Here is a 19,107-nt window from a genome sequence, read left to right as displayed (position 1 = left end):
TTTCTTTCTTCAATTTTTCTTAGAGCTCTGTATAGTGGTCCGGAGCTTACACTCCCTCTCGCGTGAGATTGAGTCAATTTTCGACTTCCTGATAAGGATGAAATCCTTAACAATTCGAGCTCATTCTTCTCGTTGGGGATGTTTCTTTTCAATTCGGAAGAATCTTCCCGATTCAACCTAGTGGCGGGGAATTAGTAAAAGGCTTCAATCTTCGGACTGCTCTTTGTTGTTTATGCTAATATAAGCCATTATGCTCTTTTTGGACCTACCTTGGAGGTCCTATAAATTAACCGATGTCCGTCCGTTCGTCCGTTCGTCCGTCTGTTACCAGCCTTTCCCAGGATTGGCTCATTAGTTTTTTCTAATTTTTGGCACAATGATGCAAAATGGCAATGCCAAAAATGTGACGGAGTTCGATTTTCGAACTTTTTTTGGCATTTTCTCGAGATTTTATCATTAGTTCTTTCTGATTTTTTGCTCAAAGATGCATAATAACAATGCCCAAAACATGGCCGAGTCCGATTATTGAGAAAAAAATCGCCGTTTTTCTGGATTTTCATTGGACTTTTTCCTTATAATTGGTTGTTTTTTCATTCAAAAACATTATTAATAGCAATGCCCACCATCAAGCATGTTTTAATTTTCAATAAAATTGATTTTTGAAGCCGGAACTATTTAAAAATCGCCGGAACAACCTATTTTCGCCGTAAAGACAGCATTTCTTGAAAATTCAAGCTGTACTTTATATTTTTTTATGAAATTTTGCACACTGATGCAAAATGACAATACCTAAAATGTGACGGAGCCCGATTTTCGAAAGACATTTTTTCCGGCCCAAAATGCCGGAAAAACCGTTTTTTTGGCATTTTCTCGAGATTTCATCATTAGTTTTTTCTGTTTTCTTTTGCACAAAGATGCGTAATAGCAATGCCCAAAACATGGCCGAGTTCGATTTTTGAGAAAAATTCTTTTCTGGCCGAAAATGCCAGAAATATAACGGAAATCGCCGTTTTTGCAGATTTTCATTGGACTTTTTCCTGATATTTCTTTGTTTTTTCACGCAAAATCATTATTGATAACAATGCCAACCATCAAGTATGGTTCAATTGTCAATAAAACTGAGTTTCGGGACTTTCTAAAAATCGCCGGAACAGCCGAATATCGCCGGAAAAACGGTTATTCTTGAATTTCTCGAGCTGTATTTTATATTTGTTCATGAAATTTTGCACATTGATGCAAAATGGCAATACCTAAAATGTGACGGAGCCTGATTTTGAAGAAAAGAAAATAAATTTCGGCCAAAAATGCCGATAATATGCCGTCAAAACTGGTTTGTTGCCATTTTGTCGAGATTTCATTAATCGTTTTTCCGGATTTTTGCACAATGTGTATCAGCAATGCCCTATGTATGGCCGATACGGATTTTTGAGAATCATGTTTTTCCGGCCGAAAATGCCGGAAGTATGCCGGAAATCGCCGTTTTTGCAGATTTGAACTGGGCTTTTTCCATATATTTCTTTGTTTTTTTCACTTAAAAAATTATTGATAACAATGCCACCATCAAGCATGATTCAATTGTCAATAAAACTTTTCCAATTTTTCAACCGGAACTATCTATTACTTTTCCCCTAAACCCCTCCCCCATCAACAATCAATGATGAAATTTAATGGATTTTCGCTAACCGCTATATTTTCTTAATGATTGTTTTTCTCCTTATTGCTATCTAAGTTTCATCATCAGGTAGGTCCATTCAGCATGTTGCTTGTTATAAATTTCTTTTACGATAAAAAGAGTATGCTTACAGTTACAGAATAATATTTGTTATTAACTACAAAGGTGTTTGCCCAATGAAATATAGATGGGCTCTAGTGTAAGCTTTACGTTTGTGCTATATATATTATGTGAAAATTACAGGTTGAAATACAGCCTTTTAGAGACCATTATGGCACTTCTTCAGCTACATAATTTCTTTACATCTTTGATCGGTATCGTCCCGTTTTTTTAACCATCATCATCCTTCGATCTAGGTCCGAAGGAAACCACGTTCGAATGAAAAACTGTCCAGATTGCCATTTTATTGTTATTTAGGGTGCGAACGTGCATGTGAAATCTAAATAAAATGGATAATTTGAAGTCACTAAGTGATGGTACTTATAGGGTTTATTGTGTTCTTTGCAGTTTAGATAAAACTAAATAAACTAATGAACTTAAATTAATAAAAATTTTAATTTTAAAATTTTTGATCAAGTCTTCTTTTTTTTGTTTTCATTTTTTCAAATTTTTTTTCTCGGATTTTTTAAAAGGTTCTATAGGCTTGAAATAAGCCCCTTACAATCAACTTTCAAACAGAGTATTACCTTTTTAACGATATCTTTTTCACTCAAAAGCATTATTTCAAAATGTAGAAAACTTCCAATTATTTTTTTAAACAGACTTATTGTCAACATGAAAAAAAATATGAGCAATCTAATTGGCCAAAAAGGCGTACATAAATGCTGTTAATCGTATTGTACCGTAAAACTACAAGAGGCTGCGTTCAAAAAAGGGGTCTGGTAAGCGAGATATCATAGGTTTTACGATTTTATGCTTAGATATACACAGCAACAACCTATCAGAAATGTTTTTGCCTTTTCAACGGTCGTTTGATTATTTTTTTCGAATGTGTTGATGTTGATTTTATCAAAGTAGAGAGAGAAAAAAACAAGAAGAGAAAAGCAACACATAGAAAAGACACAAATGGAGGGAGAAAATGTTTTTGTAGATATTTTTCAAGTTGACGATAAATCAGACATCATACTTTTACCGGTACAATATTACATATAGGCGAGGAAAATATAGAAAACTCTAAACGAGAAAAAATATATCCCCTATTTATTCGGTACCGTCCGATTATTATTTTTTTGAATAAATGAGGCTCATTGATTAAATTTCGGTCAAATTATTCGTAAATAAATTGTTGTTATTAAAAAAGGAACCTTTTGTTTAGGTCATTTTCTTTATTGCCATATTTATGGTTTTCATTGATTGGAAGTGATCGCCTAACCAGGCGGGCCAGCTGATACCGCCTGCAAATGTTGTTTCTTGTTGTTTTGCTGGTGCTCTGTTAGGATTCATTGCGAAACAGCTCCTATACCACCAAGCACAAGCAAATTCTTGTGCACAATTACCACCACCTTTTTTATCATTATCATCATCTCGTGTTGTGAACATTTCACCATCTTGATATGTCCAATCACGTCCGATATTCCATTCATCATTGATCATTGTCCCAGAATGCAATTTGTATTTCTTTTGTTCGTCTTCGATGTAGAATCCCTATTCATTAAACGGGAAAAGATGGTATAATTCGTTTGAAGTTAATTAGGCTCCCGGTTACAAAAAGTTTCAAAGGAATGTGTCTCGAAAAAAATTTAACACTCTGAAGTTTGATAAACTGACATTTTTTGCTTGATGTAAGTAAGTATTCTACTCATAATAACCTAAAGCAAAAACTTCAAATATTATACCGTATGCACTGTTCAACTCTTAACGGCGCTGTTGACTTTTGAGGGGACTGGTGATGAATTTACGCGGAAAGTCTCTTCTCAGTGCACAGTATTTTAAGGCTGCCTTACAAAAAAACAAACCAAGCAAATTCCCGAAAAAACTCTTTTTCATATGAGGTATTTCCCTTTCACAAGAGTGTGCTCCTATACAATTCTTCTTTTTGATACCTTTGTTGAAAAGAATTTTTCTCTTATATTCGTTAACAGTCTCCTGTAAAACCTACTACGCTAATGGTTAATATGTGTATAATTTTACCTTTGCAATGATAAATCTTCGATCTCCGTTAAAACTTTCTCCTTGAATTCGAATCAAAGTGTTGTTCAACAACGCACTCATTTCTCGAATGGTTTCCAAACCAATCCATAAATCACCATTAACATCGCCAAACCCTTCTTTGTGTGATTGCCAACCTCGATTGAAATCAATGTCACCGTTTAATCGGCGTTGAATCGTTGTCCACCCTCTTCCTAAAACACACAAGCTCGCTGTATTAGTAAAAAGTCCCTCGGTCATTTTTTCTTTGAAGGAGCAAGGTTCCTTCTAGGAAATTTTGTGTTTTTGTTCTGACGCAATTTGGACCGCGTGAATATTGATCTGGCTTGCTTGTCTAGCTTGTCTATGTCTTTTTGTGTGTTACTTTTGTTTTTGCTATGTTTTTGTTCTTTTTAAAAGATGACTTTGAGTTGATAGAGCCTGGTTTGGACTTCGTTCGGCCTTTGTTTTGAAATTAAAGCCCCATCTACATCAAGCAAATTTAGTTTCTCCCTTTGCTTGTCCACTCTTTTTCTCTCTTTTCTCTTCTTTTTTACATCTTTTCGAGTGTAATTAACGTTTAGCGATCTAATGTTCAGATCAATGTTAAATTTCGGCCTAGGCTAATTTGGCAAAAATTTGTCAGATAAATGGAATAGAACTTTATTTACCAGTCATATCACAGTAGACTTCCTTTTCTTCTCCAACGGTCAGTATTTTATACACACCATCCAATGTGAAGCCTCTTTCCAACAATTCTAAACAACTTCGTGCAGTAGAAGAATAAACCATTGACAACTCTTTTGATTCATAACTCAATTTCATGAAATCGACATTGTAAAATCGACACAACCAGCTTGTTAAACCCAACTTCAGAATTTCAAGAGTGAAGCATCTCAAATAATCGAGTTGACATTTGAACCAACATTCCATTTCTGAGCCTTCGATAACAAATTCTGTAGATGGTAAGTTGGAACCATTTTTAACGGCGTAATTTTCTTTCTCTAATCGAAGATATAAGCTGTAGGACTCCCGTGCATAGATGCAGGAAGCATGCACAGCCAAAACAACTAATATGAAGATCAAGTTGTATTTTCCCATTTTTGATGGGGATCGCCAAATATAAATATAGGGATAGCCCTCTCTCTTTATAGTCTTGCTATATGTTTAAAGTTTTTTTACGAATGGTCAGTGATAGGTCATTGACGTGAATTATTTAAACTATGAGATTTCTCTTTTTTGTTGTTTTGTTGTTATTACTATATTTTCGATATACTTCAAGCTGTCAACGAATGTCAATAACATCCAACAGCGTTGGTTGAACGTCCAAGTAATGTTCAGGTCCAGCTGGGTTATGATTTTTGCATATTTTAAATAGCCAATGATGGTCCGGAAAAGTGTCTTTACTGTAAATCTAGGGGGGTCCAAAATTACACTTTTTGAGTTTAACCATATTTTTTAAAATTAATTTCCCATGCTGATTCCAAATTTGAAATCCGTTTTTCCATATCTGGGCGGTTACCAGAGACCCTTTTTTTTCTTCAGAGAACCGCCCAAAACCGCCAAAAGTCAATGTATTTTGAAATTTTCTATTTTGATTAGCTTTTTAGTGACGTGATATCTTTTTTAAATCAGTTTTTCAAGCGGATTCTGAATTTGAAATTCGTTTTGTCATAGCTCTCACCCTTGGCCTGGTATAGGAGGCTGTTTTTTCACTAAAATCTTTGAAACCAAGGAAAATTAATAATTCGAAAATGTCTGAATTTGAATGAACTTTGAATGAAAAATTTAATGATAATAACTTGTTTTAGATCAGATTTTCATGATGATTCCAAATTTCAAATCGGTTTTTGCATATCTCCTACCCCTGGCCTGCTACGGGGCCGGCTACATGAGGTTCTTTATTCAGAAAATATTGCAAAAAATGTGCAAAAATCAATATTTTTGAAAGGAGATTCTTGTACTTGGATTCCATTTATCAAAACATCTGGTTATACATTCCTTGTTACAAAGAGTTTTGAGTTCTTTATCCAATGATGCAACCCTATGGGCTGCTTTTAATTTGTCTGCTTAGAATATAATCAAAGTAGTAAAAATCAAAAATCAAATTGTTAAAAATATTTTGAGCTAGTAAACTTCTTCCAAATGCAATGATTATCCGCATTGGACATTAATTAGAAAACAGTTTTCAGAAATGAGATCATCTTGTGAACATCCAAGTAATAAAACGTCCCTCCTTTCCAGGGATACACCCTGTAAATGCTTTCATGTTGGTCCATTATTTTTGCACATTTTTTTTGCACATTTTTTGCAATATTATCTGAATAAGGAACCTTATGTAGCCGGCCCCGTAGGAGACTAGAGGTAGGAGAAAACAAAAACTGATTTGAAATTCGGAATGAGCATGAAAATCTGATCTAAAACAAGTTGTTATCATTAAATTTTTCATTCTAATTCAAACATTTTTCAAATTATCAATTTTCCTTAGTTTCGAAGATTTTAGTAAAAAAAAGCCTCCAATACCAGGCCAATGGTAAGAGTTGTGATAAAACGCATTTCAAATTCGGAATCAGCATTAAAAACTTATTTTAAAAAGATATCTCATCAATAGAAAGCTATTCAAAATGGAAAATTAAAAAAAATGGACTTTTAGTGGTTTTGGACGGTTTTCCGAAAAAAGGGTCTCCGGTAGCCGCCCAGGGGTAAGAGATATGGAAAAACGGATTTCAAATTCGGAATCAGCATGGGAAATTAATTTTAAAAAGATGGTTAAACATAAAAATTTCCAAAACAAGTCATTTTTGGACCCCCCCCGCAGTAAATCTTAATTAAATCCGTTTTAAGACCAGCTGAGTCTCAGCACAATTTTACTTAAACAAGAGTGTAAACTGGGAGAAAAACTTAAACAACAAACGCTTGACTCATTTCTAGGCTGTGGTGTTTTGCCAGACTTGTTAGATTTTCAAGTCGATAAGACTCCACTCCCTGAAATTATTTTTTCTCTAGACTGTGAATAATTGATTGCAATATTTCTTCTTTTTGGCTCAAAACCTCATACTGTCTATTATTACCAATAGTCAATCCACTTTGTTACATTATGGATATTTTTTAGTAAACATAGCAAACACTTTAGAATCTACAACTTATGCACAACATATTTTGAGCATTAGTTAATGAAATGTCAAAACATAAACTAATAAACAATATTAGAAAGAACATGTAGATTAATGAACAATATATGACCAATATACCCCATTACACGAGTGCATATTTATGACTATTATAACTATTTGATGATTACAGGTCTTGTTTTTAAATAAGAGTGATATCGCTTGCTTACTCGTCAATTTTACTTTACAAGCTTTTTCACATTGGATTGATACGGATGTGGAGCAAGATGATCAGAAAGAGGGAAAGAAAAACATTTTTTTGTTTATATCAGCATAATATAACAACAGGCAGACACTGTCCTGATATGAAATATGTGTCTGATATGAAACGGGAACACTTTATAGGTAAACGTTTTTGAATGAGTATTTTACAATATCTTAAATTTGTTTTCCAGGCTGTGAATAATTGATTGCAATATCTTAAGAATTCTTCTTTTTGGCATGTTATTTTGGTGATCAATACTTCTATTAATTATTTCATAAAGAGACCTCTTACTGTCTTTTTATCAATTAGTCAATCGACTTTGCCATATCATGTACATTCTCTTGTAAGCTTATTAAACCCTTCAAATCTTAAACTAATACATGGTCAAAGCCTTTTTTTGAGCATCAAAGGTTGTCCCGAAAAAAGTCCTGTTTTAATAAAGTCTGTCTCATAAATATGTGGACACTTCACCTTTTTGACCTTTTCACAGCATCCATGCATTCTATGTTAGAAAGTTATACACCGTTGGAAAGATATTTTTAAGGAGAATAATCCAAAGTCCTTTCACCCATGAAAACAGTCCAAATAAAAGTCCAAAAGCGGAAGCGCCGCTCTTTTGTATTTTGAACTTGGAAATAATTCCTTACTCAAACAAACTTTATAACTTTTATGACCAGTATAATGGCCTTTTGTCTGGCGGCGAACTACTCGTGATGACAAATATACATGCTATAGGCTGCTCAAATGTTTTATTTTCTCCCGCTCAAAACAACAGCATCGCCTCTAAAAACTTTGTCAACTTGTTGCCGTTTTTTTTCGTGGCAGTATAGGAAGACTCTCATATCGAGATAAAATTTTAGGAAACAAACGTATTTATGAATATAGGACAATCGCCTCACGAGGCATTTAAAAGTACGGAAAGTACAAATTTTAATTGATTCTTATAAAAAACATGTCTCTTAAGAAATGATTCATGCTTCGCTAATTTTAAATTTGCCGTAGTTCTCGATAATTTTGAAAACTTTGATGTCAAGATAAAGGTCTGGAGCCACTAGAAACATTTTTCATCAAATAGAAACATTTGAAAACTGAAATACGCAAAAAGCTTCACTTCGATGAAAAAGTTGCTATTGACCCCACCCCAAATTCACGCATTCGCGCAATGTTTTTTCGCGATTGACACAATTTTTTTTCGCGCAAAGCTTTCCAATTCATGCATTTGACTTAATTTTTTTTTAATTTTCACGCCAGTGAAAAAGCTCATTTCGCACATTCACGCAAACCGCTGGGGCCCCCCTCAACGACAGAAAGAAAACATATACAAATCGGCTTCTGAAACAAAAAAATGATTCGAAAAATTCATCAGTAGTTACTCTAGATAGAAACTTTTCATTGTAGTTACGTGATGACTGTAGAAAATTGCTTTGCTTAGGTTTTTCTGAGGCGGGTGGGCCAATTGAAACAAGTTTCATTTTGATTGAATTTGTTTCAAGTGGCTCCAGACCTTAATTAAGGGGGGGGGGTGAAATTATAGACATGACACGAGATTGTTCAGGAAAGAAAGACACGCAGACTATAGCTTAATAGTGCATTTTTATGTTACTTTTATAAAACCTTCATCATAACTTTTCGAATTCAACAATGAATGATTTAGAATTACAGCAAAATAATTATCGACTTTAATTTATCAAATGAGGTCGTCAATTACATTCGAAAACATTTAAACAAAAGAAAAGAGAAAACAAAAAGGCAGGCAAGTCAAGGCAGGAATTATAATCTATCAATCAAAACAAACTTATCGAACAACTCAAAGTCATCTTTTAAAAGAACAAAAACATTGCTTGCGAAGGTGACACACAGACATACAGACTACGGCTATTAATATAAAAAGATGATAGTATAAATAAAAATAATAAAAATCAACGAACATAAAATCTCCATTTTCCAATTTGCTCAAGATTGCCAACTTGAGGCTCAAATATATTATAATCACCACATTCTCGACGATCCCTATAAAGTCCATAGTGTTTTAGCCCTGATAACCATGCGATATGGTTCCACAAACGAGTATCTTTCTTCACATTTGGTATTCCTAAATTATAAATTTCCATCAACCATGAACTATCATCATCTGGTAACTTTTGAAAAGCAGTTGGTGCTTGTGCATTGTTCAGCCATGAAGAAGTATATGCGAATTTTCCGATTAAATAATTTTTAAAATTTATTCCCAAAAGTGTTTGTGAAGTTACGAAATCCATTGTTTCACCTACCGACGGTTTGTAACAGAAGAATCGAACTTCTTTAATTGGAGACCATCCCTCTAAAACGGGAAGATGCGTGCTATTCAAAATAAAATTTCCGGTTGAGACTTGGTCTAATGATTCAATGTCTCCGACAGGGAGAGGTAATGGATTACTGAAGTTGTTTTGAGTGATTGAATAATTTCCAACCATCATCCATCCACCTTAATAATAATAGAAAACACTATTTAAAACCCAAAGGGATAGCCTATACTGGACGTCACCCGCGTTTTTTTACGCAATCAATGTCTATTCCACTATGCTGCAGTAGGGAAAATCGAATTTGTGTTAGGGCACTTGAAAGGCTTTGTTTTTCAGAAAATTCAGAAAATTCACAAATCAAAGTGTTACAAAAAATCCCAGCGCTCGAAAGTGAAACCTTAAGATTTTCGCTATATTACGCCGTCATCAGAATGACGAATTGGATCTATCGTTTGTTTTGTTTTCACGCAGGATATTTTTCGGAATGTGGCGATATATTTTATTTTCAATCCGGCGTTCGTGTGATATCCACGCAAGCTGTGTGTTCCAGGTGGGAAATAATCGAATACAAATGACAGAAGAAAGCACCTGTCCTAATATGAGATCAAGTGCCTGACATGAAACGGAGATACTTTTGTATAAAATAAAACTTTCAATTCAGTTTCAATACCTCCATCTTGGTAAAAATATGGTTTTTAAACAAAATAAAGCTGAAGACACAAGCTAGATACAAATAGATTTCGTTTTAAAGAGTAAATTTTATCAAAACTGAGATCGTTCCGTTGCGGTAAATATATGACTACCTCCATCAGTGTGCATGTCACAATAGACTTGAACTCTTTTACCATTCAACGTGATATTAAAAAATCCTGAAGTAGCCAAAGGTTGTAGTTGTTTGACCTCGGAACAAGATGATGGCTCTAGAAAGAGAAATAAAGATGAAGGAAGTTTGAAGAATCGACCGGAACCTCGTCCCCAGCGTTTTCTCAGCTTTTTGATGTTTTACTGGTAGCGTCAGATTGGATTGATTACCTTAAGAGAAGAAATATTGGCGAATGATCCCATTCGATAATTTTGGTGCGATTTGGCGGAATTTATTTTGGCGATTTAATAGAATTTCTAAATTTGGCGAGAATTAATTTTGGCGAGCGGCCCTTTTTTGTTGAATATTTAAGCTTAAAAAGGATGAAAAAGGGGTCTTTTAGGAGAAATAGAGACTAGGCGAGAATATATATTTTGGCGGATAGTCTATAAATCGAAATTTCTTCTCTTAAGGTAGGCTGGCGAGGGAGCTGTTGCTTGTTTCAGCTTCCTCTAACTTTTCAGTTATAAACTCCATTGATTATTAAGGGTTTAATTGTTTTTTATTGATTGCAAGTCACACTTTTTTTTACCATCGTAATTATTATTCAATTTGCACTGTCTGTTCATATTTTTTTTTTGTACTTTGAGCTTCAAATTGTAACCCACTCTATTATTTTAGGGCTTTTTACCCAACTTTCACTACTTAAATTAATTTATTGAATTAATATAGAAATTCCAGGCTCAACTTCGTCTGTGAATGTTCTCAGATTTCTATTAATATGAAAATCTTTGGGGTCAAAATATTTACCAGGGCTAAACGTTTTACGGACGTTTTTACGGGACACCGGAAACAAAAAGGGGATATTCTAAATGCTCCATCTATAGCTCTTGTGTCATTTTCAATTTTCTCCTTGACTATTTTGAGGAATGGAGAAGTGACGGTAAATGTTTTTTATAAGAACAAACTACATAAGAACATAAGGCTTCGATTGCCAAAATGTTAAGAACAAGTTAAGAACATTCTTAGCCTATTTGCGGACTTTAAAACACCCCATTTCTTAAGAAAATGGACAGAAGTACTCACAAAACTGGAAAAAATAAGAGCACGTTAAGAACAATTATAGGCTTAAAACTAAAAAGGTTAAGAACAACCGAGGACTTAAAAAAATTTTGGATTTTCTTATAAAGAAAGGTTTATCTTCAGGAAACGGCAAGTTCTCGATGGACAAGAAGAAAAAGTCATAACTTACTATTATAACAGTTGAAAGTATTGTCGATATAGTTCGGAACGCATTTTTCGTCTTTCCCGCACGGCGATTTCATGCATTTATTCTAAAAATAAAAAACCATGATAACGTTGATTCGACAAATTTCGCGATTTTTTTTACTCGTGAAATCAAATCTCGCTAAATTTAATCGGATTAAAGTGTTTTGTTTTACTGCAGGTGAAGTGTTCTTAGGAAGCTTACCGAAACTAAGATATTCTTATTCTCTTTATGACATTTATACCGACAAATATTCTAGGCAACTTTTTTCGAATGATTTTTTCATTTATATAGTGAGTTTCGTATTCCTTATCGGTAAAATTTTTTAACGGGTCAATTTTCACCCACCATCCCGGAGAAACGCGCTTTTTTAAATAAGAATACACTTTATAAGAATGTCCATGATGAAAATGGTCAAAAAATTAAGAATAATGCTAAGAATATCACCATTATGGAATTTGGCTACTGAATGTCATTTTTAGAGTATTTTCAATTTTAAATTGCCAATTACCCCCAAAGTAAGGCTCACTCCTTCACAAAAATGCCATTTTATGCTTAAAACGTATGTGCTAAATGTTAAATCTAGTCTGAGTTAGGATTAAAACCTAAGAATGCTGTAAGAATATTTTAGGATGATTTTCCCAAAAAAGTTAAGAATATCCATAGTAAAATGGATTTATACCATTCTCATAAAAAGAGCGTGTATTCTTCCCATGCGGTCGAACTTCAGCTGGTTATTCTTATAGATACTATTCTTGTAAAAAAAACGTATGATATTCCTCCTGAGTGTTGATATCATAAGCAAAAAATAAAATCGCGAATTTTTCTTAGATTTAACTTGGCGCTCAAGTCTAAAATGGCGTGGAAAATTAAGAAGAATGGCGTGGAAAATTAAGAATGGCGTGAAAAATTGATAATGACAGTTAAAAAATAAAACGAGAATTTCGTGCCGTGTCGCAAGATTTACACCCGATGAAATAGCAAATATCTCTGAAAAACGCAAAATTTAAATTTGCGGAGTTGAGTTTTAAAGAAATGAACGAAACATACAGTGATAATGTAGTGAGTTGAATCGCTTTGAGTAATTAAGTTTCTTGGGGTTGTGTAAATGTCATGCGCCAAAATTTGACATTGGTAGCCATCTGTAGTTAACGTAATAAGATTGATACTCTTGCAAAGTCCTTCAGTTTTGACACACTCCTTGACGCATTTTGTTTTGTTTGCTACTTCAAAATCGGCCAACGGACTGGTATAAGACAAGATGTAGCCTTTCAATTTCTTGACATTGATGAAACTATAGTTGAAAGCCGAACTTTGATTTGTAGGTTGATGGTAGCGAATATTTGGTGAAAATTGACGATGCAAGTTTCCAAATGTCAGGTTTATACGAAATATAATAAAGATGAAATAAGTAAATATTGAATAACAAAACTTCATTTTCACCAAATTATCTTCGTGACGATTAAGTCAAAAAAGTGTTAACAAAAATTATTTCTGTCTTTTTTTTTTTTTTCAAAATTTAATATTTACGATTGTGGTTTCTTTCCATTGATATTTCTTCCTTTTTTTCTCTCCTCCTCGTTGTCGGTTTATTGATTTAGTTTGTGGGTTCCAGTAGCGTAGACAGGAGGGGCACAAAATTTGTGTAGGAGAGCAGATTTTTATGACACTGTAATTAATCTATTCGAATAAATAATTACTGTGTCATAAAAATCTGCTCTCTTACACAAATTTTGCGCCCAACTTGTCTACGCTACTGGATCCACCTCAATGATGTAATTTTAATAAGTAATCAATGTCAAGTGAAAATTTCATCCTTGAAGATTTTATGAGTCAATTTTTCAGTCTAAGACTAAGAACGGGAAAATTTCTATTAAAATTTATTCAATTCAATAACTGATGATATTTATTATTGATACCTTGTTTCTCAGTTGATCACCCGGTGACGGTCAATACTATATTATCTATTCATATAATTAATTTTTATTATTCGATTGTGGACCACGTGGGCTAGTTGTCTAGAAAACGTCATAGAAATGGTATTCACTTTCCTACCATCTGAACGGGGGTAATTTCCTGGTGATTTTTGGTTACAGATCTATCGTACGCAGCTGCCGTACGGAAGACTGAAAAAGTTTGATGAAACAGGCTGATTTTGATTGGAGCCGGGCTTTCCCTTTAAGCGATGACTTGTTTAAAACTAGAAAGAAAATTCAATCTCGGTGCTGCAATTTTTAAGACTGAAAATATTGGTAGTAAATACAAAGACGCTTAGTTACTTCGGATTCGTATATAGACCGAGGTATTTACGCCTTCTACCGTCAGAAATCCCGAAAGTGTTTTTAATTCAATCATTTCTTTTATTTCAGGTGAAAGAATGGTGGTTTGGGAAAACCTGGGCTCTAATCCATCAGCAAATCAATTTGCAGAATTAGGTAATGGTCTTTTGTATAAACTGCCACCAGAGTAGTTTTAGTTCCAGCTCAATAATGTTGGCAGGTTAAGCGCCAAAGATTGCCATCTGGTCCCCAGTGGCTGCTTCTAATATTGGTACCGAGAGAAAAGACGAGCTCTTGCATTACTCATTATACCTGTAGGGGCGTTTTACTAAAAGTGGTAACGGTAGGTAACGATAGGTAACGACAAGTAACGGTAGGTAACGACAGGTAACGATGAAGTAACGGTCGGTAACCGTTTTCCCGTAAAAAATTTGGCTGAATCCCGGAATCCCGAAAATTGAAAAAAAATAAAAACACTATCACAACGGTTTGTATGGGTTAAAATACCGGAATGCTGACAAAAAATAAGGCTAATCATCTTCACCGTCTGATTTTAAAGTACCTTTTTCCCGTTTTTTTTGGTCAAATCCCGTAATACTGTACCAAAAGAGGGCCTATCCCGTCACATCGTAAAAGTACAACCCCCCCCCTTCATTATAGCGTCCCTTTCCTGCTGTCGACCTTCAAACTAATATATTGATTTATTGGAACTTTACCGTGGTCTGGATCACGAGAATAACGTTTGGCTTTGTTTCAAGATAGTGATTCTGACCAATAAAAAGAAGTGAAAATTGTTTGAAAATTAAGCTTATACCCAATGTTTTCAAAGCTGTCACTCGACTGACTTTGAATATATCTTTTTTTTTTGATTTCACGCTTTTTGTTATTACAGCAACAATGTTTTTAGCGGAGAATCCACCATTTACAAACGATATGAATTCATCGACTATTAGCATTGAGGATGATGATGTAGTCGATGTTACTAAAACAGACGATAGAAAAAATAAGGTAATTTTTGCTCTTACTTTATTGTTTTAGACCATGTTCGCACGTAACGTAACGTCTCGCTCTGAAACGGAATGAAGCCATTGTATTAGTTAGAAGTTACGTAACACTTGAAATTAACCAATAGAATGACTTCATTTTGCTTCGGAGCGGAACGGAACCGTAGCGTGTGAACATGGTCTTAGTCGAACTCACAGACACCATGGAGGTATAAAGAAACAGGAGAAGTATGCTATTGTAACCATGCTCGCCCTACGATTAAAAATATTACGAGGTATGCATGCTCATAATCTCATATATCGTGCATTTTTAATGAGCTCTTTTGTTGATAGGTAAAATCTTATTGGCTAACTTAAGTGTTGGAAATAAGATGGAACGAGATTCATTGTTTCTGACATTGGTGTAAGAAAATATTTGGATTAAAAAAGGGCCTGTAAACTTTGCAATCCTTCATCAAATGACAAGATTTTTCGATCAACATTTTCTTCAAGGTGAACTCTATTGCTTGATACTTTCCTCCAAAATTCTCCAGCGACTTTTTGTCTACAAATTGGGTCTGAAATTGTGTGTGCTTATAAAGAACTTTTCATTTTCTGGCTTGAGAAAATATCTTTTCAAAACAAAATTTAATGGATGACAAAATTGAACGCAAACTTATTTCGTGGAGCTAAATTTTATTTTATTCTCGTATATTAGAAGGCTGGAAATCTTCGATGCTGATAGTAAGAATGTTCAGAGCAAACTTGAGTTCTACTAAAAAGTCGTATTTCATCGGGCGAGCCTAGAATTTCTTTTGATTTATTACATAAAAGAAATCAAAAGACTTTAACGACCAATTACTGACAATTTCATCTCCTGTCTTTCTTTATACCTCTATGCAGACACCCACTCTCTACTGAATTAAATGAAAATTTTTGATACATACACACTTATGACCAAAATTTTCTGTCACCAAGATTTTACTTGTGAGTTTTATCCAAATTCCTTCGGAAGATTACATAGCCCCATTTTTTCCGACTTATTTTTTACCCCAACTTATTTTCAGATACACGTTTTTATTTTTTTTAACACACTTTTAAAAAACTTGAGGCTCAGAATGCCTAAGAACTAAGAAACATCTAAGAAACATGCTGAGGCCGAGAATGAGAAAATATAACATTTTTTAATTCGGCTTTTTTAAGAACCTTCTAATCAAAACAAATGTTTTTTTTTCTTTGCATGAAAAATAGGCTGATTATGTCAAAAAGTTTAGAAACATGTAAGAAACATTTAAGGCTCAAAAGGCCGATTTCTTAAGAAACATCGAGGCTGCTTGGTAAAACTATAGTTTCTTGAAAAAATGTGTAAATACTGCTCTGCTTTTCAAAACGCTTTTGTAGCCAAGTTTACACTGTAAAAATTTTCATTCTCTTGTTTAAAATCTTTTTAGCCTGATGCATTGATCGACAAATCTGAAGACGCTCAACTTGAAGCTGCCATCAAAGCATCATTAGAGATGTGTAATAAACAACCGAAACTGGTTGCTATTGACGACGATGAAGAAGAAGGATCCATAGTTACGGTAGACGAAAGTGATGAATCAGAAATTGAGATATCTGACGATGAAGATGGTGGCAGTGTGGAGAATGATGAGATTCCATCTAATAAGAAACGAAAGATCAATGAAGCTCCAGGTATGGAAAAATTTCGGAGAAACCACACATTTTTCAAAGCCCCTTTAAAACCAACCTTATTTTTGTTCTAGGAATAAGGCTCGTAAGGTTTTGGTAGACTCTTAGACCTAAAATCGCTTGTTGATTTTGTTGTATATGATACTCTCAGGCGCCTTATAAACTGGGGCTGGCAAAAAAAAAAAAAATAAACTGTGGGCGGGGGTAGTTTCTGGGGGATTGGAAATTGCCGGGGGTTAAAAATTGTACCTCTTAACACCCAAAATAAGGTAATGATAGATTAAAACCAGGTTATTTAAGTTAATAAACGGGGCTTTTCTAGTACGGTCCGGGGGGGGGGAGGGGTGTAAAAAATCGAAACACTTTCAGAGTTTTTCGGCAAGCTCTCTTTCCAAGCCATATCGGGGATTTGCAACTCAATTTTGTCTTACAATCTTTCGAATACTTAAAGAGGACTCTCTTACATGCAAGGAGCTTTTAAAAGCTTTTTCAGTTAAATTTTGAAATATCCATTCGGAACTCCACTTTGTCTTAAAACCATAAATCTTAAAACTATTTTTTACAGGGACACTATCTGATAAGACTTCAGTCAAAACAACGAAAGGATGTTACGAAAAGCCAAATGTAGAAATCACCGAGGAAAAACCGCCCACGACGAAAGCAGCAACACATACTCAAAATATTCTGGACGACCCTACTAAAGAAAAAGGTTAGTCTTGTCTTACTTACCGCCAAAGTGTATAACTTTTCTATTTCCAATTTGCTTTTTCGGGATACTTTCGCTGATATTTTCGTCGTATACCAGCTAAAAAAAGTAAAGAGCCCTTTCATAGTTATGGAATGAATGAATGAATGAATGAATGAATGACCTAAAACTTCTTTTTTTTTCTTCAAACTAACGGAAGCCCTGAACTTTTTCCGAGTGGCGAGGGTAAAGTTGTTTCGAGGAAGAGAAAATTTTGCGCTTTGACGGTATAGTCTAAAAACAGCTACAATCGGCGCCGAAATATTTGGCACAAAAGGGGAATTCCCTGAAAACTTTAAAACCGCAAGTGATTTTAAGTGCTTTGAAGCACGGTTTGAAAGTAGAGTTTTAACTCTTGAGTTTTAACATTACACTTAAAACTTGGACCTTCACCTTAGGATCTCAGAATATAAAAGCTCAAAAATGTTCCAATTAGGCCGAGAATATAGCCTGGAAGCCACTTAACCCCTCCAAAATCAAAACAATCCAATGAAGCAAAGTGGAAGTACTAAAACTGCAATTCTCGCCCGAGCTTTAAATTCCGAGAAACGTTAAAATACCCAATATTGCCAATATATTTCGGGGCCGATTGTTTTTTTGAATAGCAAGTTATTTTTTTTTGCTTTTAAGGATATGTAACTAAATTGCCTCCGAGGTTTTGTAAATTGAAGTTCTGATTTGTTAGTGGTCCAGAGATTTAAATCATATTAGCAACCACATTTTATCTATTTCTATTTTTCTCAGTGAAAATTTTACTGCGAACACCAACCAACGAACGAAAACAAATTCTTATCTACCACGAAGCCACTCTAGAGGTATGTTTGTTGTAAATTTTTCATTAATCAGAGGTACCCATCTGATTACTTAGAATACTAGTTTTTCAAGGTGACGCGTGTGTTCTATCTATGGAACGTTTTGGAAGCCAAAAAATTACCTCCTCCCCACTCATACGGCAGTGTTTAGACCCTCTTTTCAAATTTTTTTTTGCAATTCTTCTCCTCGTCTATTTGAATAAGGATCAAAAATACTTTAATTTAATCTCTGACAAGATTTTGATACTCTGCGCAAAGCTTTGATTTTTTATCGGGATTTAGGATGAATATTAAATGAGCTCTCAAATGCGCTCTCAAATGCGGTGGTTTGTTTGCTGAAGCAAAATAACCGCACACTTACTTCAATCATAAACATAAATATTAGAACCCAGTTACTTTCGCTTTCATTCTTCGGGAAAAAGCAAAGCGGTTTTTTTAGCTGAATAACTAGGCCAGATCATCACGCTCACCACATCCCTTTAAAGCAGCGAGTATGATGTGCACAGAATGGATGGTTTGTTATGAGATGAGCTTTTATGACATGGTTTCAGCCCACTTTTCAGGTGCCCCCATTGAGCATGGTGCCCCCAGCAATTTAGGTCCCCTTGAAAAATTGCTTTGAGTTAGGTACCCCTATTCAGCAGATAATTTCTTTGAATTGACACTTTTTGTTCTTTTGTCATTCCTAAAATCATGCTCACGCATGAACGCCTGCTAATAAGCTTTCTTGTTATGCTATAAAGATGGCGGCTGTAAATCAAAACAATCACATTAGAAAAATATAGCAAAAGATGGCGTGATGGGAAACGAAAGAAAAATTGGATGGGAAACTAGGTGCTGGGGTAAAAAAATTCAATAATTTGAAATATTTTGAAATATTAGATTTGGAAAATATAACCAGCCCCCAGAGCCTCCATCAAGACAGCTAGGTACCCTTTATGAATAGGTAACCCTAAAGAATTGCAAGGCATTAGCCCCCCTCTACTAACCTGGCCTAGGTGCCCTTCAGATTTCTGGGGGGGGGGCTGATACCATGTATGAAGATATTTGATATTTGACACTGTACTGATT

The 19,107-nt window shown here is 34.6% G+C and overlaps 3 protein-coding genes and 1 pseudogene across 3 annotated transcripts in view; 1 reads left to right on the top strand and 3 right to left on the bottom strand.

The window, feature by feature from the left end:
• LOC136823935 (uncharacterized) overlaps positions 1–19,107 on the bottom strand; it is a 400,726-nt pseudogene that overhangs the window by 38,898 nt on the left and 342,721 nt on the right.
• LOC136823936 (UBX domain-containing protein 7-like) overlaps positions 1–19,107 on the top strand; it is a 55,291-nt gene that overhangs the window by 28,027 nt on the left and 8,157 nt on the right. Inside the window, exons 7-11 of the mRNA XM_067080094.1 lie at positions 13,895–13,960; positions 14,697–14,812; positions 16,239–16,482; positions 17,045–17,188; positions 17,969–18,039. Of these exons, the coding sequence (XP_066936195.1) occupies positions 13,895–13,960; positions 14,697–14,812; positions 16,239–16,482; positions 17,045–17,188; positions 17,969–18,039 (641 nt within the window). The remainder of the gene's footprint in view (positions 1–13,894; positions 13,961–14,696; positions 14,813–16,238; positions 16,483–17,044; positions 17,189–17,968; positions 18,040–19,107) is intronic.
• Positions 1,760–5,012, bottom strand: LOC136823946 (ficolin-2-like). The gene is made up of 4 exons (XM_067080103.1): positions 4,471–5,012; positions 3,803–4,014; positions 2,977–3,316; positions 1,760–2,111 (listed from the first exon to the last, which is right to left on the bottom strand). Exons 1-3 carry the CDS (start codon positions 4,898–4,900, stop codon positions 2,984–2,986), a joined length of 975 nt encoding a protein of 324 aa, XP_066936204.1. The 5' UTR covers positions 4,901–5,012; the 3' UTR covers positions 1,760–2,111; positions 2,977–2,983.
• On the bottom strand, positions 8,838–12,985 carry LOC136823940 (uncharacterized). Its single transcript, XM_067080097.1, has 4 exons — positions 12,576–12,985; positions 11,511–11,592; positions 10,260–10,376; positions 8,838–9,638 (listed from the first exon to the last, which is right to left on the bottom strand). Exons 1-4 carry the CDS (start codon positions 12,960–12,962, stop codon positions 9,094–9,096), a joined length of 1,131 nt encoding a protein of 376 aa, XP_066936198.1. The 5' UTR covers positions 12,963–12,985; the 3' UTR covers positions 8,838–9,093.

This window comes from Clytia hemisphaerica, unplaced genomic scaffold (assembly GCF_902728285.1).
Source record: "Clytia hemisphaerica strain Z4C2 unplaced genomic scaffold, Clytia hemisphaerica genome assembly, whole genome shotgun sequence".
Lineage (NCBI taxonomy): Eukaryota > Metazoa > Cnidaria > Hydrozoa > Leptothecata > Clytiidae > Clytia > Clytia hemisphaerica.
This window is presented reverse-complemented; position numbering and strand designations above follow the sequence as displayed.

What these genes read in the sequence shown, in the direction of transcription:
- LOC136823946 (XM_067080103.1), bottom strand. Translation starts at nt 4,900, where the DNA reads ATGGGAAAATACAACTTGATCTTCATATTAGTTGTTTTGGCTGTGCAT. An exon ending in AGTCTACTGTGATATGACTG is followed by an intron (nt 4,015 to 4,470) that starts GTAAATAAAGTT and finishes TGTGTGTTTTAG; the next exon opens with GAAGAGGGTGGACAACGATT. An exon ending in GAAGATTTATCATTGCAAAG is followed by an intron (nt 3,317 to 3,802) that starts GTAAAATTATAC and finishes TTTAATGAATAG; the next exon opens with GGATTCTACATCGAAGACGA.
- LOC136823940 (XM_067080097.1), bottom strand. Translation starts at nt 12,962, where the DNA reads ATGAAGTTTTGTTATTCAATATTTACTTATTTCATCTTTATTATATTT. An exon ending in CAACTCACTACATTATCACT is followed by an intron (nt 11,593 to 12,575) that starts GTATGTTTCGTT and finishes TTTTATTTTTAG; the next exon opens with AATAAATGCATGAAATCGCC. An exon ending in TGACATGCACACTGATGGAG is followed by an intron (nt 9,639 to 10,259) that starts GTAGTCATATAT and finishes ATTATTATTAAG; the next exon opens with GTGGATGGATGATGGTTGGA.